Source organism: Musa acuminata, chromosome BXJ3-3 (assembly GCF_036884655.1).
Source record: "Musa acuminata AAA Group cultivar baxijiao chromosome BXJ3-3, Cavendish_Baxijiao_AAA, whole genome shotgun sequence".
Lineage (NCBI taxonomy): Eukaryota > Viridiplantae > Streptophyta > Magnoliopsida > Zingiberales > Musaceae > Musa > Musa acuminata.
In genome coordinates this window covers 39,765,663-39,787,642 of record NC_088351.1, presented here as the reverse complement: position 1 = coordinate 39,787,642, position 21,980 = coordinate 39,765,663, and the positions used below count along the sequence as shown (strand labels likewise).

The 21,980-nt window shown below is 41.3% G+C and overlaps 3 protein-coding genes across 6 annotated transcripts; all 3 read right to left on the bottom strand.

The window, feature by feature from the left end:
- Positions 1-630: 630 nt before the first annotated feature.
- Positions 631-2,021, bottom strand: LOC135632948 (uncharacterized). 2 transcript variants are annotated; one of them, XM_065141869.1, is made up of 3 exons: positions 1,729-2,018; positions 1,286-1,511; positions 631-1,171 (listed from the first exon to the last, which is right to left on the bottom strand). In XM_065141869.1, the coding sequence occupies exons 1-3, from the start codon at positions 1,948-1,950 to the stop codon at positions 756-758; spliced, it is 864 nt and encodes a 287-aa protein (XP_064997941.1). In that variant the 5' UTR covers positions 1,951-2,018; the 3' UTR covers positions 631-755. The 2 variants fall into 2 exon arrangements, with proteins under 2 accessions (XP_064997941.1, XP_064997940.1); XM_065141868.1 differs by having other exon boundaries at positions 631-1,511; positions 1,729-2,021.
- A 3,488-nt stretch (positions 2,022-5,509) lies between these two features.
- LOC103979711 (protein SPA1-RELATED 4-like) lies at positions 5,510-14,376 on the bottom strand. Of its 3 annotated transcripts, none has more exons than XM_065143575.1 (7): positions 13,546-14,376; positions 13,274-13,431; positions 10,960-11,926; positions 10,740-10,886; positions 10,297-10,608; positions 7,959-8,018; positions 5,510-5,982 (listed from the first exon to the last, which is right to left on the bottom strand). In XM_065143575.1, exons 1-7 carry the CDS (start codon positions 14,218-14,220, stop codon positions 5,755-5,757), a joined length of 2,547 nt encoding a protein of 848 aa, XP_064999647.1. In that variant the 5' UTR covers positions 14,221-14,376; the 3' UTR covers positions 5,510-5,754. The 3 variants fall into 3 exon arrangements, with proteins under 3 accessions (XP_064999647.1, XP_009394167.2, XP_064999648.1); XM_009395892.3 differs by having other exon boundaries at positions 5,510-5,962; positions 13,546-14,375; XM_065143576.1 differs by lacking the exons at positions 5,510-5,982; positions 7,959-8,018 and having other exon boundaries at positions 10,298-10,608; positions 10,717-10,886; positions 13,546-14,374.
- A 2,389-nt stretch (positions 14,377-16,765) lies between these two features.
- On the bottom strand, positions 16,766-21,085 carry LOC135633046 (dolichyl-diphosphooligosaccharide--protein glycosyltransferase subunit STT3A-like). Its single transcript, XM_065142102.1, has 12 exons — positions 20,873-21,085; positions 20,687-20,749; positions 20,062-20,117; positions 19,896-19,967; positions 19,673-19,778; positions 19,529-19,579; positions 18,708-18,894; positions 18,523-18,620; positions 17,914-17,990; positions 17,709-17,799; positions 17,421-17,510; positions 16,766-17,324 (listed from the first exon to the last, which is right to left on the bottom strand). Exons 1-12 carry the CDS (start codon positions 20,972-20,974, stop codon positions 17,250-17,252), a joined length of 1,068 nt encoding a protein of 355 aa, XP_064998174.1. The 5' UTR covers positions 20,975-21,085; the 3' UTR covers positions 16,766-17,249.
- Positions 21,086-21,980: the final 895 nt, after the last annotated feature.

Sequence of the window (21,980 nt, the reverse complement as noted above, 5' to 3'; positions counted from 1 at the left end):
CTTTGTAGCTGTTTTAATATTGTAAACATAAGTTATGTAAAATTATCCAAAAATAAACTATCCAAGTAATCGAGTTTTTGACTTAGCAAAGTGATACGATGTGTCGACCAGCACAACGTCTAAGAGCTACGTAAGTGGCACGATGGGATGAACATGGACGCCTATCTCATCCAAATACATGCCAGCTTCTGCACCGGCTACCTACTAACACAGTAAAAGGCAGTGTTTCCAAGGAGAAAGAGATGGAATTGATTGATACAATCAATTTAAATATAACATCAAAATTAGAGCATATTGGTGAGATGCTGTTGTGGATGATTCAAGATTAACTATTGAGGGGCCAATCTTGCCTCACTCCTCTTGTCGGGGGGTTTTCACTGTTTCTTTTATCAGTTGCTAAGCCATGGGAGAAGAGACACGAGTGTGGCAGCGTTGGGACCGTAAGAGTCCCTTAAGCATCCATCTGATGGAAGTGTCGTTGTCTACACCCATTCACGAGATGCTACCGAATGCTTGTTATCCTGTGGATATGCTGCTACCATTTCCTTTCAAATGGCTTGTTTAAGTATATGAACTATAAGACTCATGCTTTAGTATATGACTAGCAAGCAAGAGAGAGAGAGAGCAGCCTTTCTACGATACTCGTATGATTCAAGGATGATAGTTTACAGGCGACATTACACTCTTAATTAGGTGTGCCAAAACTGAAGACCAGGTGGAGGTTTCAAGCTCGGAAACGGTGTCGAGTCTCCGATTCAGACGACTTCCACGGCGGTGCGGTGCAAGTCGAAGGTCAACATGGAAGCCCTGAGCTTGGGCTGTGGGTGATCCGGAACAACAACGGCGGCCGGGAAGGACATGACCGGGCCCGTCCTCTCCGGCGTCCCCAGCCACTTGGACTGCATGTACTTGTGCTTCCTCCACGGGGCCATGTGCATCTTGTTGTCCTTCATGCACTTCTTGGCGGCGGCGCACATGACCATGATGACGCCGCGCAGCTTCTCCCGCTTGCCCACGAACACCTCCGGGAGGCAGCTCACCAGGCTGTTGTACTCCTGGCTGCCTCTTGCCATCTCGAATTCAGCTCGGAAGCGTAGCTCTATCACCAGCCTGACGGGGCCCTTCTTCCCGCTCTTCGTTTCCATCACCACATCGACGTACCGGTGCTCCCCTGTAACCATTTCGCCGAGCAACATCACGCACTGCGGTTGTACGTCGATATCGTATCGGGTGATCCATTTCGTGGAACACCATGAGCACCGAAAGGAGAAGCGTCCACGAGTACCTGAAGGGATGTCCGGCGACCTCCTCCATTTGGACTTGCACAAGGCGCTGTTGTATCCGAGACGGTGGAGCTGCTCCGCGACGAACACTAGTGCGCAGTTCCGGCATTCCTTCGCCGTGCTACTCGAGCAAGTACAGACGACGCCCTCGGCCCGCATCTTGTTTACGGCGTCGTTTGTGCGCTGCAGTAGCTTCACCTCCGTGGAGCTGGTCCGAGAAAGGGCTTCCTATATCCATCATGGGGAGGAGAAATGAAGGCTCGGTTAGATCATCGGATTCAAACAAGAACTTTCAGGTTTCGCATGAGAGGCCTTAAAACACGCATTTCCCCTTCAAACCGAATAGTTTGGACAGAGATTCCGGCCTTTTCATCTTCGTTTTCATGGACTCGGACATAAAAGATCAAATCTTTGCAACGTAAATCGCCATGTCGTAACGACTTACTCGTAAAAGCTGCTGCTGTGACTCCCAGAAAGCCTTGTTCTCCACGGCGCCGTCGCTCGTCCCCTCGTCGCTGCTGTCGAAGCCATCCCCGCCGCCGCGGCAGCTGCCGTCCAGGCTCTCGCCGGTACCGGCGCCGGATCCTCCTCCTTCTCCTTCCTCCAAGAAGCTGAACACCGTGTCCGACAGGCTCATCCGACCATCCATCGCCTCCACCAAGCCCATCGAAACCCTCAGCTGCCTCGCCGAGCTCGTTTTGCCCTCTTTCTCTGGGATCAACTCGGCACTGCGATGGCGTCGACGGGGCGCCCTTAAATACGAGGAGGTGGAGCCCACGGCGACGGCGTGGGCGAACGAGCCGCCGCGAACATGAGGGGGACAGCGCGACGGTCTACGCGGCGGATGCTCATTGGACCCGTGTCCGGGGGTTTGGTTTCCGATGAGAGAGGGGTTGAACCCAGCGCGGATCCACGTCAGATACCCGCGTCCGTGGCTCAATTATTGGCGTCCTTTCCCCAACCCGGTCTCTTCTTATCCCTTCCGCTTCCGGTCGGGAGCTCGCCCGTCGCAGCCGAGTCACCGATCAGGGTCGATGGCTACCCACGAAAAGAGCGAGGTGGGCGTTACATAGCGCGACCCATTTGTTCCATCAATGAGAGAGCGTGTTTTTTGTGTTTGGTGCTGCGGAGAGAACAGATGATCAAAATCACCGGATATGGAGAGGGAAGCGGGAAGGGATATGCTTGGGATCTTGATCGGGACACCGCACCTGAAGAATATATCCTTATTTAATGCTCTCCGCTCACGGGTAGGTGGGTGGAGCCTGCCGCGTCGGTTAATTCACCGGGTGGTATCGCTAAAACAGGGCAAGGAAGCAGCTGCTTCATGCCATGCTAGTAGGCAGGATTGGGTCGGATAAAGTATATCCGAGTACTTATCCATGTTTGAATGATGATGGATTAATTTACATGGAGCTGTATGCTTCGATGTAAGGATACCCACCCATACGACTCCCATCTTTACTCGTCATTTATACTACGAGATAGTATGGATTGGATAGGTGGGTGGGTGGATGACACAGATGCTTGCGATGATCATTATCATGGTTGGGAAATATTTTAGATTGGATGCCGATCGATCGTCGTATCCTAAGCATCCTCGATCTTAATCGAATACCCGCAATCACGTCATTCTTATCAGCAACAGCAGCAACAAAACAAGCGAACACTAGAAAACAAGAGTGAACAGTGGGGCAGACCGAATTATTGCAGAATGAAAGAGAGAGAGAGAGAGAATAAAAGAGTGGAGTTTTGAGGGTTCTTATCCTGGATGTCTGCAAGCAGAGGGACCGCAAACAGTGAGAGCGAGGCAGCTCCGCCACCAGCACCAACCGGCCAAGGGAGGCCCACAGGGGAGGCTTCCTATCCGACATGTGTCTGATGTTACCAGGTCAATCGCGTCGGCATCTAATCACAGAATGTGGACTGTAGCAGGAGGAGAGGGAGAGAGAGGATGGTGATTTCGGTGGTGGCGATTTGCCCACGGGTTTCGTGACTCCGGTTTGGCAGCAGGTACGAGAGAGAGAGAGAGAGAGAGAGAGAGAGAGATGCTCGTGATCTGCTACACATGCCGACGGGGAGAGAGTCGCAGGAGCTCAAGCCTCTCTTTTAGTCGAGGCGTCGCAGTAAACGTACCTTACAAAAGCAAGAATTAGATGCCAGAGATTAATAATTACATAATAAAAATCAAAAATAGGTATAAATTCAATAATCTATATCGATTACGAAAACATAAATACAGAAAAAGAAATGCTCTCTCGAGTTAACAAAATCCGAGCTCGAAACTCTGCTTCTTCCTATGTTTATAGAAATTTGGGATACTTTTCTCGTAATCCAATGATAAAATCCTAAAAAATAGATAAAATAATTTTCCTCTCTAATTAAAATTTTAAAATATATGCAATATTTACAAAAATAAATCTTCATTTATATAGTTTAAATATAATCAGAACTCCATATATTACTTGCTCAAATTCTTAGTATAATTAGGCAGTAAATGAAACTAGTCAACCGGTTCATCGCATGTTCACGTCACGTGCAATTCACCTGTATGATGATTAATCATCACGTACACGTCGATGTTAACTGTACACTTATTGAAGTGGCTGATAAAGTTTGTGGGTCCACAAGACTCGGATGACAAAGGCTCGTCCCACGTGGCTCTCTCTCTCTCTCACTCTCTCTCTCGTCCCTGTCAACTGTATACGCATTGAGGTGGCTGATAAAGTTATGGGGTTGCCAAATGTACGTGGGGACTACTGAAACGTGGGGCGTCCGCACCCAGTTTCGTCGTCGCCCTCCGCGTCTGGAATTGGCGAAGTCTGATCCCGAACGTTCTCGGTGGTTTCATCCCCTGCCAACTTTGTTGTGGGTGTCGTTGTCCTCTAATACAAATAACCCATACGGGTCTGCTTGGTTGCTGATAGATGTTGGTCTCTTTAGAATTAGTAATCTACTTATAAATATTTCATCAGCTATAAAGAGATGTTCTCTATTTATTTAGGATGTAGCAGATCAAATTTTGCAAGTAATAGGATTGAGAATTCAAAATTTTATTCATAAAAAAACAATCAATCAACAAGATTAAGAGCTCAAAACCCTCCATCCGATAAATTTTATACCAAACACAGTTATAAAAAGAAATTTCTTTGTGAAAAAAAGAAACAGATCATAAATCATCTGGAAAACGTCTCAAAAAATTCAAATGAATGATTTTCATCATTTTCATATTCTAGTAAAACTAATAGGTAAATTTGAAAGGCCGAACAATGAAACCATATGTCAAACATGAAACACGTACCACCAACATCCACAGCTTCGATGTCCTCAATCTCTACCATCCAAAGTGTACCACGTTTCGGAACAGGGTAGGTCTTCTCCTAAAAAGGGCAATAAAATATGCATCCTGGGTAGAATAGAACACTACTTTCGACAGTACTCACCTGCGGATCCAATGACTCAGTGTTGGAGACATACAACATTAAGAAAACAAAGCTCCACCGTAAAATGTATTCTTTACTCCAATGTTGCACACCGTGTGCCAATGGAGGAGTCTACCGTGCACACCAAAGATCAACAGACAAATAAGTTTTAAGTCATGCCGAGAGAAGATTGCACACACCTGTCAATGGTTCGTAAGCCAACCCCATAAACTGATGAAGACATCTACCAGTCTTTCCATCAATTACTAGGCAAAAAAGTACTACTTCCAACAAACCACAACTTCAAAAAAAAAAAAAACCAAGAGAGAATACATCACATGCAACAGTGATTCTGTGAGAGATGCTGCTGCTATCAACGGGGCCTAAACAGTGGTGGGTGTACTGTGCAAGCGCCGGTTTTATCTCGATGGCAGCAGCATCAGCCTCCGAGAGGCTATACCCACTAGAATATCAAAGAAAAAGATGGTGAACAGCTAAAACAATTTTTTTTGTTGCTGATGAACTTGAGATGTGGACCTACCAATGCACCAAATTGCAGTGGAAACAAACTTTTAATCAGGAAAACCAAACATTTGATTGAAAAGCCTGATCTGATTAACTATGTACCTCTAATTAGTGATGCATGCACATGAACCATTCATTCCCTTGTAGCCTAGAATATCAAAAGTAAAGAGAAGGTGACCCAGTTATACTAGTTAATCACACTCCCAAAAGCATGATGTAGACCACCCAATGCACCAGATTGCAAGGAAAACATACCTTTAACCAAGGAAACCCAATCAGTTGATCGAAAAGCTTGATGTAATCGACTATATACCTGTAACCAATGATGTACATGAACCATTCCCTCTTAGTCTTCCTCTTCTTCTTTTCCTTTTTTATGATACAATATGTTAACTTCACCTATAATTAAGTAGAGACTCCTGCTAACTTCACCGTTCCTACCACAGCCACTTTTTATCATTCTTGATTGCTTCTGCTGCTTGACAAAGCGATGAATGCACTAACTTGTTACCACGAGATAGCCGTTATCTGTGAACACTGAACTTAAACCATCTCCAAGAATTTAATGTTACCGCTGGAACTTGCAGCAAGCAACATGGAAGTCTGGCCTCGCCAGCACACAGAAGATATGAATTGTGATGTGTCATCAACTTCCTTGCCAGATATCGGGTCGATAATGCTGAATTTGTATGACAACACTGGCATAGGAAAAGCTTTGGAATAGACAAAAACCTGATCCAAGACAAAAGAAACTAATGGGCATGTCAGGGATTAAGCTAATCAAAGGCATTATTATATATTGATATACTCCAAGTAGATATTGCTTGCTACGAAGGAATCATGGACAATATGTTTAATGATGAATAAGCTTGACTGAGCTTAGAAAATGTCTTAGCAACATGCAGTCCGTTTTGACTAATGTGACAGATGAAGAATCATTTGGACATCACAAGGGACCAACATAAACTCCTCTCTTCCTGCAAGGTAATTGAACCAAAAATATGCCACTTCCTAGTTGTTTTCTAGTGTATTCAAGCAGCATTCTATGTTACCGCTTTTGAGACAATTCTTGAGCATTCTGTGGTATGTATCATTTATGATCGCTCACTGAAACTTGTTCAATAATGATTTCATCTAATGAGTTGCCTAATTATTTGAAAACAAATTAAATTGGATTGAACCAAGTATCCACACCCACACAGTACAAACTCACATGTACATGCCAGTGTTGCAGTTTAAGCTTGTCTTCTTAATCCCCATAACATACCAACTTCTTCGAGAGTGCAATTCGCTTCGAGTATAATGGTAACAATATGGCCTTCAAAACTTCCAGATTTCTATTTGTGTTGACTTGCATAACTTTCATATCTGTGATGATCTACTGAAACATTGGCTCTAGGACTTGTGCTTAGGTCACAAGATCCTTATTGACAATAGACCATTAAACACATAGCAAGCTCTGAAAATAGTCATCAACATATTTTTTATAATGTAAAACTTCGGAAAAAGAAGAGTCAGCAATATATATGTATAAATATTCTAAAGGTTTATTCATCATCTTATTTGCTACGATGATCTAACTGGTTAGCTCCCAGAAAAACCAAATTCTTGGAAGCCATCGTCTGAAATGTAGTCCACTTAGTATCTTTGATAAGAAAGAAAAACAGAAGCCGGAAAACCAGAAGTTATCCATTCCAAATACCAGACACTAATTACACAATAACACTAATGGATATGTATGCACACACGAGGGGATGAAGAGAGAGAGAGAGAGATAGAGAGAGAGAGGGAAGGAGGGGTGAGAGAGAGATCAATAATTTAACAAGTATCTTTTCCTTTTCCTCCAATGTCATCCTACCATGCTATTATCATGCGGCTATCTCTTGTAACACTTTTTAGCATAGAAACATGGCAAAGATTGAAGAAATACACTGAACACTAGGACACTTCTAACAGTAGCTGACCTTGTCTGTCAAATCAGTCTAAAAAGGTTTCGTATGACTTAATATGCCCTCCAGGCTTATCTAGGGCATCCATTATCTCTCTATCTCAAAAAAAATAGTTTTTACAATTTAGGAGGTTATGCAATGAATGAAAACGGACAAGAGTCATTCAAAATTTACAACTAATGTATCAATATCTCAGTTAATCTCTCTGTCAAAACATGCATCAAGTGCCATGTGGTTCACCACTGAACTCTAGGCTTCATTTGGCAATAACTTGCAGCAACCAACTACTCCAATTATATAGTTATCTAAATTTTAGGCATTTATATGAGCCCAAGAAGTCACTAATATTTTCTAATTTGGCAATCCTCTATTCTGTCATCATATATTCTACTCATGAACTGAATAAAATCAATGGAACTTATAGAACTGTAACTAATGCCTTTACATGTTCACATTATTTAATAATTTGCTTGAACTCATTGACAAACATTTGTTGATTCAAAGCTGCTGGTGGCCTCCAATAGTTGTCATCTCATTTATGAAATGTAAGATATGTCTTGGTTTCCTATTGATAATATTTTCCCAAGCTCCACAGTCATGGCACAGAGATCAACAAGTTTCTCCCACAAATTATATAAACACATGAACCGACTAACATAGCTCACAAAGATCTTGTCAATCATTTCAAATCCTGCTTTCACCACTTCCCACTTAAGAAAAAAAATTGTATCATATATCCCTTTAACAGCAATATTGACAGAAAGAAGCATAACGCATACCTCATTTGTTTCAGATCCTGTCGCGATATATCCATCAGAAATAGACAGGCCAACAAAATTCTGGCGAAAGGAAGAAGCAGCAGAGCATCAAACCACAAATACGAAAAACCATCAGAATGAATTGTTCAGAATATAAAGAAACCGATTGATATAAGAAAACAAAGGGGACGCAGATAGATGCATTTTGAAGCCTAAAACTAGGAAAGATATTGTAGAATCCAAATTATATCCAGAAAACCAAATCTGCACAACAAAATCCAGAATGAATGTAGCAGCAATCAGGTCATATTTCTTATATATATGGAATAAGTTATTCTGCTATTAGAACCATATTTCGAATTGTTTTCATTTCCATTGCATCTCAGTTGGAAACCACAAATAGAACAAAGCTATCAGATAATGCAAGATCTGTATGACGTAGCGAGGACCCCAATAAGAGTAGCATCTAAAAAGATGATAGTATAAAGAGTACCATTAACTTTTCTTAAGACTAAAACTTTGACACTGATGAGTGCAAACCAGTTTGACAATGATGATAGTATAAAGAGTACCATACAAATATCCTGAGTCTAGTAAAGATTAAAACTAGCACCACAAATGCACCAACTCCACAAGGAAGTGGATGCTGACATGAGACAGTGCAACATATCAACAGAAAGTTAAGAATCAATAGGCAAATAAACCTACCAAGAGAAGCTAGTAGTACAGATTATAACTCAATAATGACCTAGCAATATCCATTTTGAAGTTCAAACAAAGTAGAACAAGAATACACAAAGTCAAACTTAGAGATATGCATTCTCCATGTGAGAAGTCCTAGATGATTATCTAAAAGACTAAAACTGAATTGAATGTCTCCAAACCATCATTAGGAGCTTTGCTCCCTGTCCATCCAGCACAGACAATATTAATCATTCCAAAGAGGGAACAGTAACACCTGAAACCCAAGTATTGTAGCATACAAGCAGAACAAATTTCATAAATATAACTTCCTTATAATGATAAGCATTATTTCAGCTTTTATATGTTTCAAGGAAAGGATAAAGACGTATGTAGATAATTGAAAGAGTCCATAATCAATCTTGTCGCTCTCCTTGGAGACTGGACACATGCAAGCAAAATGGAGACTGAAGGAAACTATTTGACATGTAAGTTCTCCGTCACATTTTCTCTTTTTTGTCACCCTTTTTTGTCTACTTTACCTGATTGGTGGTGCCATTAATATTCCTGCTTTCAGGCCCAATGCAGGTGCCAGCTGCAATTAGTTCATTGCTCTTAACTTCTAAGACAAACCTAGATCAAAGGCTTTTCAGGGCATATTCAGCATCAATTATATTTCCAGTAAGTACTATGAAATCTCTCTACTTATTTCCAATAAAATGTTCTGGAGGTCCCTCTATCTCTCCTTGCACCATAAGTTTGGATGGACTATATCCTGCCTAGCTAGTGTATTCATAAGTACATTGTAACATAACAAAACCACCTTCATCGAGTTTGCAATACTTTCTTGTCTGTTGGAATGACCACAAATTGCAGTTCTTATTTTCCCTGTAACGGTAACATCATATATCCATCTCATAAGCCCAATATCCATGAGATTAACTTTCTGGATATGTTGTTCCATAACCCACCAAATATAGCAAGCTTAAAAGATTTTATATTTAATGGGCACATGACAATCACACAACATTTTAAACCCCTTTTCCAATCTATCCAGTTTTAACTCTAAACAATATCCTCTTGTTAGCCTCCTTATCCTCTTGAAATGATATTCAGATTAAAAATATAGGAAGTTTCCATTATTCAAAGAATTAAAGATTTGCTTCTCAAGTATAAAAACCTTTCTTCCTTTATTTTAAGTTTTACTTAAGAAGATGACAAAATATTGATGACAAAAAGACCATGAAAATTATCCCAAGAAAAGGATGGGTAAATTTACCAAAGCTCATAGACTATCATCAACAACAGGTGCACTATTACATGAAACCCTATTTCCTTTCCCAATCCAAAATTCCAACACTCAAATAGAATCCACAACATTGATGACAAGATAAATAATTTGTTACAGGGGTACCAAAAGACACAAATTCTTGATGCGACTAAAGGCATTATAAAGATCTAGAGGCACCTATCTCATCACCTGATAATAACAGAAAATGCAATTTAATAAATAAAAGGAGCTATTGTTTCTTAGATTATAATTATTAGTTTCAAAATGCTAGATAAAGTACTTGTAACTTACTTATCTAGCCTGTTGTACCAAATAAGCAAGTCTAATTGCCAACTACCAGTAACAATTCAAGCAACAGGAGTTGAAAGTTTTAACAGGTCAGCATACCTTTATATTTATATGCCCCGTGAAAGTCTGAAGAGGAGTTTCTATCATTCTTGATATACTTGTGGACAAGTCCCAAAGCTTCAATGAACTATCAGTAGATGCAGATACGATAGTTGATGAATCCAAGTATTTCACATAGCTCACTGTCTTCATATGATCAGCTAGTGTACAGCTAGGTATTCTCAAGTTCCGCAGATCATAACAATAGATCTTATGATCAGCAGAACCAATTGCAAGAGAATATGCAGAATCCGGTTGAAAGTGAACGGAGCACACATTTGCCTTGGTTTTGACTGTACACACGCTTCCAGCCTGAAAGAACAATCATTTGATATATTCTTTATTCTGTATTGTAAAGAAAACTCATCAACATAAAGCCAATTGATTAGTGTGGTATATATAGTTCAAAAGCAGACATACACCAAGTGCAAGAATAGAATTGCCTGATTGATATTCCATATCTTCACAGCACCATCATCACTACCACTGGCCAATTTTGTTGGGTCTGCAAGAGAGAAGTCAACAGACCATACACGTCTCTCATGCTCCCGCATTTCTGCAAAAACTTGGCTCCTCGTAGCATCCCACACCTGATTTGAGTTTGCATTTACACACAAAATCAAAAGACAAAATTGTTAGATTAACAAACAAAAAATGCAGTACCTGTACAACACCCTCGAAGTCGCTGGAGGCTATATGGCTCTTAATATAATTGTTCCAACAAATACAGCTTATTTTTGATGTATTTGTCATTTCTGTTACAGGATAATGAATGTCGCGGTCACCATTCAGAATTGTGTCACATTCAAAAACCTTAATTTTCTTATTTACACCAGCAGTAGCAAAAAATTCTTTATCCCGATCAAAGCCCATGGAACATACTAAATTCATTGAATTCAGCAGATCACCATGCTTAAGGTCAGCCCTAACTTTCAACTTGCTGAATGCTAGATATTTGCGCAAGCCATCAAGAAAAGGATTTATCCATTCACTTTTCGTTTCACCAGTATTTCCTCTCCTATATACTTTATCGTCAACTGAGCTTCCCTCAGTCCTAATCATTGACCCTCTGCCACTACTGGTAACTTGAAAGAATTTGGTTACTGATTTGCCTGATGGTTTCATTTGCCTGCATCTTGCAGAAAAATAAGCTGCCTCCAATTTTTTAAAGTTCTTCATCAACCGTGAGCTCTTTGATAATGCATTTTCCTGAATTTGCGGATCTGTTTCTGATCTTGCACCTTCAGCAACATTCTCCTCAGGAACAAAATTCTGAAGCTCAGGTCTGAGGCGTTTTCTAGAACCAGAGCTGTATGAGTGCTCATCCATCAGGGGATGCAATGAGGCTTTATCCAATGTTCCCACAGCTGAGTGCTCATCATTGTCCAGTTCTTGGTATGACTTCTTTTTGAGGATTGACTGATGATGTAGGACCTCCTCGATATCAGCAGAGAGAAAACAGACGGTATCATGCAACCGATCAGCAATTTCCTTCTTTCTTTGCTGCAAATGCAAAAGAAAATCCAGCAGTAATTCCTGATCTTCAATCTCTTCTTTTAACTTAATGGCTGCGTCACGCTCCTCCAGACTATCCCTTGGTTGATTAAGGAACTCACTATGTAATACCTCACTGTATTATATGAAAAAACAAGAAGGTCGTTAACAAAATGACCACCAGGAAAAATATAGGCAAAATGAGACGTCAATAAATGCACAAACACTTGTGTATACATCTAATCCAAATGATATTTTCATTTAGAAAAGCACTAACCAGTCTTAAAGTCAGAATGAAGTTATTCATCAGGCTTACAAGGCAGTCGCTCTTCGAAAGAGCTCTGGATGGGAATTTAACACGTTCAACCACCCTAGGCTCGTTGAATAATCACATCAACAAGTAAATATAATGAAAGATCAACTTGACATCTGCAATAATCTTTTGAGCTAGATATGTCCAGAACCAGATGTGTCTATTATTCTTAATTTGGCTCACGCATGTTAGGCCATGTAGTTCTGAAAAACTAAATCTTTCACTATTTACCTTTAGAAATTTAGATTCTTCAGGTAAAATACTCATCCTACTAAGAAAAGTTTGTCATAACCTTGATTCTAGTAGCATCCATATGGCTTCAACATTCTTCAAACAAAAAGCATACTTATCACAAATAATAATACCATTTTTTTTCTAATTTGAAAAGTGAACGAAAGAATAACTTATTGTACTATTTTCCCTTGACAGGAATCCTTTTACGTCACCAAGCTTGATCAGGCAGGCCTCTAGGCAAAAAAATGAGTCCATAAGCCTTCATCTTTCTTCAAACAAAAAAGCATAATAATCAGAATAACAAATTTTGCTAATTTGGAATGTGAAACACTAACTTATTGCACTATTTTCCCTTGAAAGGGATCCTTTTATTTCACCATCCTTGATCAGGCAGGCCTCAAGGCAAAAGAATAAATGGCGCGAGAATTTTGTATCTCACCAAGCTTGATCGGGCAGAGGCCTCAAGGCAAAGAATGCGTCTATAAGCCTTCAACATTCTTCAAGCAACAAGCATAATACTCGCAATAATTATTTTTGCTAATTCGGAAAGCCAAACAATAGCTTATTGTACAAATTTTTCTTGACAGGAATCCTTTTTGAGTTACCATCCCTATTGATCAGGCAGGCCTCGAGGCAAAAAGAACAAATGGTAAGCTCCTCGGTCTTGTGAGGTTCTTGTTTGCTGGTGACAATCTTGCCTGAGGTATTATCATATGAACTACGAAGACATGAGCCTCCCGAGTTCACATTTAAATATAGAAAATAGAAAAAGACAAAGTCATGAAGGGTTTCACGAGAAACCTAAACGAAGTAACGTGCTGCATCAATGAACCTAGGGATCTATATATCAATATATATATTTTAGATGGTATACGCTCAAGCATTTAACCATTCTTCCGGCGAGGACGGAACTCGAAATCAAGATTTGAGACCCACCTCATCTTCGGCCGGGTATCCGGTTGAGGGTGCAAGAGCCACAGACAGAAGGAAGCTTCCTTAGGCCACTTGAGCAGCAGCTGCGGTGGTAGAACCCGGTGTCTCAAGTTGGACATGGTTATAAGCTTCTCTTCCAGCGAGTCGAACGTGCAGAACAGCTGGGAACAAAAACAATCCCATCCCAACTAACTATCAAACCGAAGAAGAAGAAGACGAAGAAGAAGAAGAAGAAGAAGGGGAGAGAGAGAGAGAGAGAGAAGATTTTTGCCAACCTCGAAGAGAAGAACGCCTAATCGATAGATGTCCGACGCAAATGTACCCGATCGCCCGGTGGCTTCTTCTGGGCTCGTGTACCAGATGGACTCCATCAGCAAGATCTTCTTCAGCGGGAACGCCATCCGATCTCCCGCGCCCACGTCGCCCTCCCCACGCTCCTTGGCCTCCTCCAAGCACGCCGAGACCGCCGGCATCTCGGAGGCGCTCTCCGGAGTTCCCGTGGCGCACCGCTCCACGAACCCGTCGGGCGACCCGGCGCCGTCCTCGGAGGAGTCGGAGGAGGAAGAGCAGGAGGCTGACTCGATGAAGGAGACGCGGTCGAGGGAGGACATGACGAAGCAGGAGGGGCGGACGTTGCCGACGACGACGCCCTGGGCGTGGGCCGCGCTCACCGCGTCGGCGATCTGCCGGAAGATATGGAGGCACTGGAGGAGGTCGACCGCGCGCCCCGGCTGGTCCAGCCATTCCCGGAGGCTGACCTCCCTCTCGTTGCCGAACCCGGCCTCAAACCCCGCGGCGGCGGAGGGGGAGATCGGGCGGCGCCGGGGCTCCTCCCCCTCCTCGTCCTCCTCCGCGCCATCGTCGCCCTCCCCCCTGGAAGCCGCACGGAGGCTGCCGCTGGAGGCGACACAGGCCGTGTTGGGGCCGGACGCGGCCTCAGAGCCACCCATCTCTCTCTCTGTCTCTACACACACACCTCTTTTACTTGGCCAACAATAATAACAGTTGAGAATCGAGAAGGGAAACAAGAAGAAGACGGGAGCGAGAGATAAGGAATCGCTGCAGCTTCAACCTGCGGATTTGAGCCACATATTCCCGGCTTCAATTGCTACCCCTCCATTTCTTTAACCTTTTCTCCTATCCCTCTTCACTGCTTTCCATGTCCCTTGGAGCGCCCTCCGCCTCACAAAACTTGCCGCACATGTTTCTTTTCTTTTCTTTTTTTATTTTTTATTTGTATTTTGGGGGGTGCCTTATTTATTTTGAAACGGACGCTCCTATTAATCCTTGCGTGGGAAAACCATCTCCCATATATTTAATTAGACGGTCCGCACACACTTTGTGGGTCGCCGTACTCACGGCCACTATTCCAGTTCGGGGAGAGCGGAGGGGCAACGGGTGACGTTTCCGGTCAATATTAGGCAAGTAATGAAGTCATTAGGTGCGGATGATAAAATAAAAAGGTTAACGTGTGTGGTGGTGGGGAACGGTTTCCCAAGCGCTCGCCACCCCCACTGCCTGATAATAGCAACAGTGAACCGATGGAATAGATGGACCGAAACCATTAAAGAAAAAACCAATTTTGAGTGGGCCTCCCTCACCCCTCCGACTCACCGTCGCGATGATTGGGCAGGGTGCTCCGGGGATCCAACTGGGCTCGGGGTAGGACGCTGCGTGACGCCGACGGAGGCAGGTGAGTTTTGTGATGTTGGGAGTTGTGCTTTTCTGCCAAGGAACGAAAGCGACATACACCGAGCGCTCTGCTGACATGCCATCTGCCACTTAGCTGTTTCAGTTTAGGGCGACCCACGTGGCGCAACCATGTCCGCGTGAAGCATGTTAGTGCGAGACGTGCGGAGTACGTCTCCTCTGAGAAAGGTGACGGCGGAGTTCCTTACTTCCGTGTACATATAACATATACATTTAATAATCCGTAATAGTCCGATGAACAAAAGTGATGCGGAGCGAGGATTTTAACTCAGTCTAAGTGGCGACAGTTAATTTTAGCTTCCATCGAATGGGGTCGAAATTAGGCGTTCGGGGTCCAGTATTTCAAAATTCGACGGACGGGTCCGTACCGTCCATCGTGTTCGAGATTCGTACTGCTACCGATAATGGAGACAAAAAAAGGTGGCACGAACGGCGTCGGAAGTTATTGCAAAGGGGGGGGGTTCCCGCCATCGACTGGAGGCGGCGGCGTTGGCCGGAGATCGTCAACAGTCGAGAAGGACAAAAGCATATGCAGCAAAAACCTACTCGGTCCGTCTCCACTTGTTGTTTCCTGTTCTGCACTGCAGGAGGCACATGCAACGAAGACCTACTCATCCGTTTCCGCTTCCTCACTGCTTGAACGACATCATCTTTTTCTTCAACGGCTGAGCATCATTCTTGAAATGAGTCGATCATGTGAATGCTTCCAAGCATGACAAAAGAAAGAAGAAGAAGCAGAAAAAGAAGAGCCTACTTGATACTAGTCATGGTCTATGTCTTGATGAGAAAAATAGAAAGTTGAACAGTTGACTGGGCCAATACATTCTGCAAAAATAACGGAAATAAATCTAATTCCTTTGTATTTGTTTTTTAAGGTAATTTTTTTGAAGTGTTTTAAACCAAAGAAAATTGAATGGCTCCGTCCTCAACATTTAAGAGTTCATTTAAGAACGAGTTTGTCGCATGCTTCGTGAATCATAAGCGCTTCAGTAATCGGGTATTAACGAGATAACGGACAATCCAATCCCAAGAGATTTCGATAAGACCCTCTAAGTTGGATGAATGTCCAAAACCTAGTTTGAGCGGGTCGCAGGATTTCAAATCCCCTCTCTCCAACTCTCATTTGGTGCAAATATCGAAGGCTTAATCGGATTCAACCACTCCCTCGGAACGTCGAATCAGAGCGACTGACTGATCAAGAAGAAGGACATGAATGAACAGTCTGTCGAACCATCGAGTTCATGCACCGAAAGCAACCGACACCGGATCAAGCGACGACGAATCGAGAACAAGGCGGTAACCACGAGAGCAATCGGCACACCGACAAGGAAGCTATAAGAAAAATGCAATCCATCGATAGGGTTCAGAAGCTTACCTCCACCGATTCCGTCTGACCGAGCGAAGCATGGTCGTGATGAAGCTGAATCCCATCGCCTCACCATCGTCAGCGTCCGTTCCGGGGAGCATTATTCAGAAGGGGCAGAAGCGGAGGGCGAAGCGAACAAAAAAGACGGAGATCGCGAGAGACGATGGAGATAGTTTGTTGCGAGAGACGATGGAGGTAGTTTGTTGCGAGATACTCTTTCGTTTTGTACGATGAGGCGGGGAAGGTTACCTATACCGCCGAGGGACACCTTTTGTTTTAGTGCTTTTACATATGTAGCCTTGTCAATAGTGGAAATCGCATATTTTACTCTCTTTTTTTTTTGGTAAATCTTAATACAACATACATGTCTACTTACCTTTGATACCATAAAACATATTCACGTTAATTATGCATATTCATGCATAAATACATTTGATATTTTATTTAGACAGATATAAATGTCACTTAAAGTTTCAATTTAGCAACATTTCATAGAGATCTACACGGATATATACAGACGTGTACTTGGAATTTGCAGGTACATACAGAGAGAGACATATGAGTATCATGTTGATGTGTGGATATGAGGTTGCCGATGGCAATTTCTGCTATTTCTTTCGAGGGCATCGATCGTCGTTACAAGGCGGAGTACACCAAGGTTGCGCAGATGAATCACATCGCATGACAAATGACTAGATTTCAGGTTTCCATGACCAATAAAAAATGCGATGATGTAAAACAAAATTAGGCAAAAAGAAACATACATTAGGAAGGTGTGATAAGACCCGTAACCTCTGTATTCGGTCATGTATCCGCCCGCTATCAACTGCTCTATCACTCTTGTAATAATTCATGTGCAAGTCCTTTTACACTATGCTGGAAGGTCATTCCGCTTTACTTAATTCACTGCCAGGGGTTCTTCCTTTTTGTATTATTACCAATCCTTTTCGATTTGCTAGTAGAGTTGGCTTTGGAATTCTGCAAACGAGAGAGAGAGAGAGACAGATGAGTTGGCCAGATAAGTTATAGGATTTCAGCTCCGATCACAAAATTTTTGTTTCTAGCTTGACATACCGATTTAGACTTGTTAGACTTCCCCCGAATCCTATTCTTCGGGGGTTTCAATTTGTAAATACGAACCATCCAATGATGTGTAGTGAACACCTGCGACAACCACAACAGCCAGTGAAGTAACACGATGCTAATACAACAGCATTGCAGATTTAGTAATCAAGAATCTTGTCATCTTAGCATCAGACTTCATAGATGGTATGGAAAAACAAAAGCAGTTCTTCCCAATGGAAACATAAACACAACAATGAAACACTATCTAACACAGGAAATAAGTCGAAAAACACTTGCCTCCTCAAAATGGGATAGCTTGAAATGCTTCTTCCCGATTTCAGTCCCCCTGACTCTATCAAAGCCTTTACCATCTGTTTCCACAAACCTGGAAACAAGCAATAGGAATGAAGATAAACTTAACAAGCATAAGGCTGTAATGAGAAAGATAAAACTTAAAACCAGAACTTATAGGTCACTGTATCGAGAAAGATTTGCAACCCTGTAATAAGAAAGCTTGTACATAAGGCAATTCAATGTTGTTGGAGTAGCATGTGCATCTATTCGATATTGGCCATCCCTCTTTATCAAGGATACGAGTATCAAAACTAAATCATTCTGAGTAATATACAGACATCTACTAAAAGATACGAGATTTCTCTTAGTGTGGTTCCAGATATAGAAATTAATGCAATCTCTACTAGCCACAAAACACACCAATTTATAATGGTTCGGTCGTCGTGACCTACATCCACTCTGCCAATTCCTCTTGCGTCGAGGCCACCGGTATCCACTATCGGTCTTCCTTCAATAGGTGAAGACCAATCACCTTTTACACCCCTCTTCTTCGTTTCCCAAGTTTAGGAGACAACCCTTACAAGCACTCACTCCTCTCTTATAGAATTCTAACATTTAGAACACACATAATGGTGCTTCGAATGAGACTTTACACACTGTAAACCATCTAGAAGATGGAGAGCATTTATCTTTTTGTATTTGCATATATGAAATTAGAGCTGCTTCTCATTATTAAATAGATGGAGAACATTTATCTTTTTGTATTTGCAACTATAGAGCTTACTGATATCACTAATAGAACAAATATACAACTTACAAGGTAGTCAGGCTCCCTGATATGTGGAAATACACCTCCTCCAATCCGAACCATCCATAAGAACTTATTGATATCATCACTTGGGTAGCCAACAAGACCTTAACATTTAAAGAAAAGCTACAGAGTTAAAGAATTTAATTTTCTAATTTGAGGTTCTTAGAAGATTTCAGATTATAATTGCCAACCTCCAAAGACGACCAGAACATATTTGACATCCAGGGAATTGAATATCTCCCAATCTGGCTTCTCTGGAGAAGACATAGCAGTACCTACAGTTGCGATATGAGTGTTATTCCAGGTATTATTATCAACAATGACTGTACGATTTGCCATTGCAGTTGTTTGGTAACCATAGTCCCACCAAGATGCCACCTGCACAAAATGTACTGTTTAAGAAACTTGATTCATGCAAAGCATTCTTTGGAGATTTTTGAAACATACATAGTCTCTGAATCTTGTACACAAGAATATTCGACTTTTGCTGTTGATGTGGCTTCAGGCAAGCAAGCAACAGGAAAAAAAAAAGCATTTTAGTAATTCACTTCCCAGGAAGGCGATGCTAAAAGGCACCACATACCAGGTGTGAACATGTTGGAGAAATTGAAGTGCCTTTGTATCGATTAATTGCTATGTACCAGACTAGTAAGAAATATAACCATAGGCAGCTAAAATCATAAATCTTATTCGAATAATTGACGTGTTGTTTCATAAACTCAACACATTTTTACATAGTAAGACCTTAAAGTATAAAATGAACGTATACCCTTTACCAACTGGCACCACCCGAAGATGAGTGCATTAAATACTTATTGCCTTCAAGGTTCAGAAAATAAGAGATTTCTTCTCCTGAAGTAGAGATTGATTGCACATCAGTAAACAACCTTTTTAAATTCCTGCAGGTTACAGGTTTAAAAGGCTACATGTCTTGCTTCTCCAGCATTTACAGCATTTACAGGTTTAAAAGGCTACATGTCTTGCTTCCACAAATACATGAGTACAGAGTTACCATTGCCAACAGGGCTGCTGCAGTCAATCCAGCTCCGGTTCCCTTAACTTCCTGTAACAGAAACATCAGAAGCATAGCAAAGCAAGTAACTACCAGGAATTGGAGAAAGATGACAGGCAATATAAATAATGTATAATGGTCTACCTTTGTGAGAAGGTATGTAGCCCAAGCTGCATTAGCCAAAAAAATTGGAGCAGTGAATACACAGACAGTCTCCACTGACAGAGGAATGTTGAGGTTATTCAGCAGCCTGCAATCACACTAATATTTTTTTCATTTTGATTTTGACAAAGCAAATAATTATATTGCTATTCGATTAAGAGTCTGATGACAATTTATTTCTCTAATTCACATCTGGCATACGTACCACCATATGGAACCTGCTGTTAGTGTCAGACCAGGGTAAACAGTTCCACCAATTACACGACCAAGTGGATAACTATGGACAAGAAGTGAATGTATGAATTCAAGGCCATATTAATCATCCTTGGAGTTTCTGAAATTTGAGTAGACATATCTTTTTGAGACAGTACCAGGTTCGATCATCAAACCAATTCCAGAAATCATATATTCCATTCCTTGTAAGAAACTGAAACAATAGTTGATAAAATGAGGAGCAGATGTATCATTTAACATGAAAAAGAGCTGAATTGCAAAAGTAATATGGACAACTGTAATAACGAAAGCCTAAAGATCCTCCTTCCATAGTGTCCTAAAACCAGGAAATTATCATATACAGCATAATTGACTGATACTAATTGTGTTATATAGTTCTTCTGTCTGTAATAACGAAAGCCTTTGTGCTAATAGATCTTCTATATCATATATCGAATGTTGGGTTATAAGTTACATTATGCTTTTTCAAAATGAAAAAGGTGAATTATTTCCTTGTTTTACATATGAAAAGAACTGATACCTTGCTTTTAGTACAATAAATCCATTCAACGATAAACAACATAAAGTTCAGTATTCCAAGGTCTCCTAACTCGAATGTCCTAAGGTATCAAAAATCAACTTGTGGGAGGACCATATCCACAGAATCGATAAACAATCCTCAAATTCAGAAGGAGTTACAGAACTAGCTCCATTAAAATAAGCAATCACATCAGCGAGCACGAGAAGGGGGATGAAGCAAAGATAAGTTCAAAGCTGTCATACCTGAGTGATTCTGTAGTTGAAGTATGGACCAAACTCGTGAATCACGCTCTCATACTTGATGACCTACGAGTTCGATTCGAACAACAGCTACATACGTCAGTAAACCAGGAAGGAAGACATCCTAGTCCAATCTTACACTCTCGAGCTCAGATCTAGAGTCGAGAGATCGAGGATTGGAGGACTTACGGAGAAGAGGCGGATCGAGAAGGCAAGGATTCCGATCAGGAGCAGGATGAAGAAGCCGAGAACGCCCCCGATGGCCTTCCTCAGGGTTACTTCCCCCGCCATTGACGGTGGAATAAGCAGGGCAGCGCGCCAAGGGACGGGAGAGGAGACCCCGACGAAGACTTCATCAAGGGTTCGGACTCAGCGAGAGGTTTCGCGGTCCGAAGAAGCGCCTAAATGGTGGTCCGGATTTCGGTGGGTCAGATATTAGTGAGGATAATTTTATCATTTTAAAAAAGTATTTTGAAAATTAATAACTTGGACTTTTCGCATGTAATCGCCAACGAAACTGTGTTTTTTTGTTTTTTGTTTTCATTTGTTTGCTTCCTCCGTTCTATAGATCAACAGCTGCTTTTCGGAGCCTTTGATGTTATTGTTGTGTTCACGAGCTAATTACATATTATTCTCTCTAACTAATTATCTTTTGTATTTTGATTCTTACATTTTAAAAAATTATATTAATATTTTTCTATAATTATATAAATAAACTATTTAAATTTATTTATCATGATAATATTAATTTTATTAATAAAAATATAATAAAATAATAATAATAAATAATTTTAATATCCCAATCGATGGTAACAAACAACGATGTTGTTAGAGGTTACGAATAGCTATTACGAATAAGGAGAACAGTAACGATCGCTTGGAAAACCCTCACCTCTCGTCATCATTGTATTCATCCGCGACCCTCAATAACATCGTCATCCATTACCATTGACATTGTCTGTCAGCACAATTAAAACGTTAAAATTATTATTATTTTTTTATTATCATGTTTCCATTAATAAAACCAACGACACTAAAATAAATAAACCTAAATATTTTATTTTTATAATTATTGAGATGATAATATAATTTTTTAAAATATATAGATTAAGATATTAAAGGTAACTAACTACAAAGAGATAATATGTAATTAACCCTTGTGTTTGTAGTTCTAGTTGGCATCATTCATCATCTTCTTCTCACTAACAAGAAGATGAAACATTTCTAAGAGAAATATTCGATGAAAACATAACATGCTTAAGTTATAGAAGTCTTCACCAACCTTAATTCATCCACA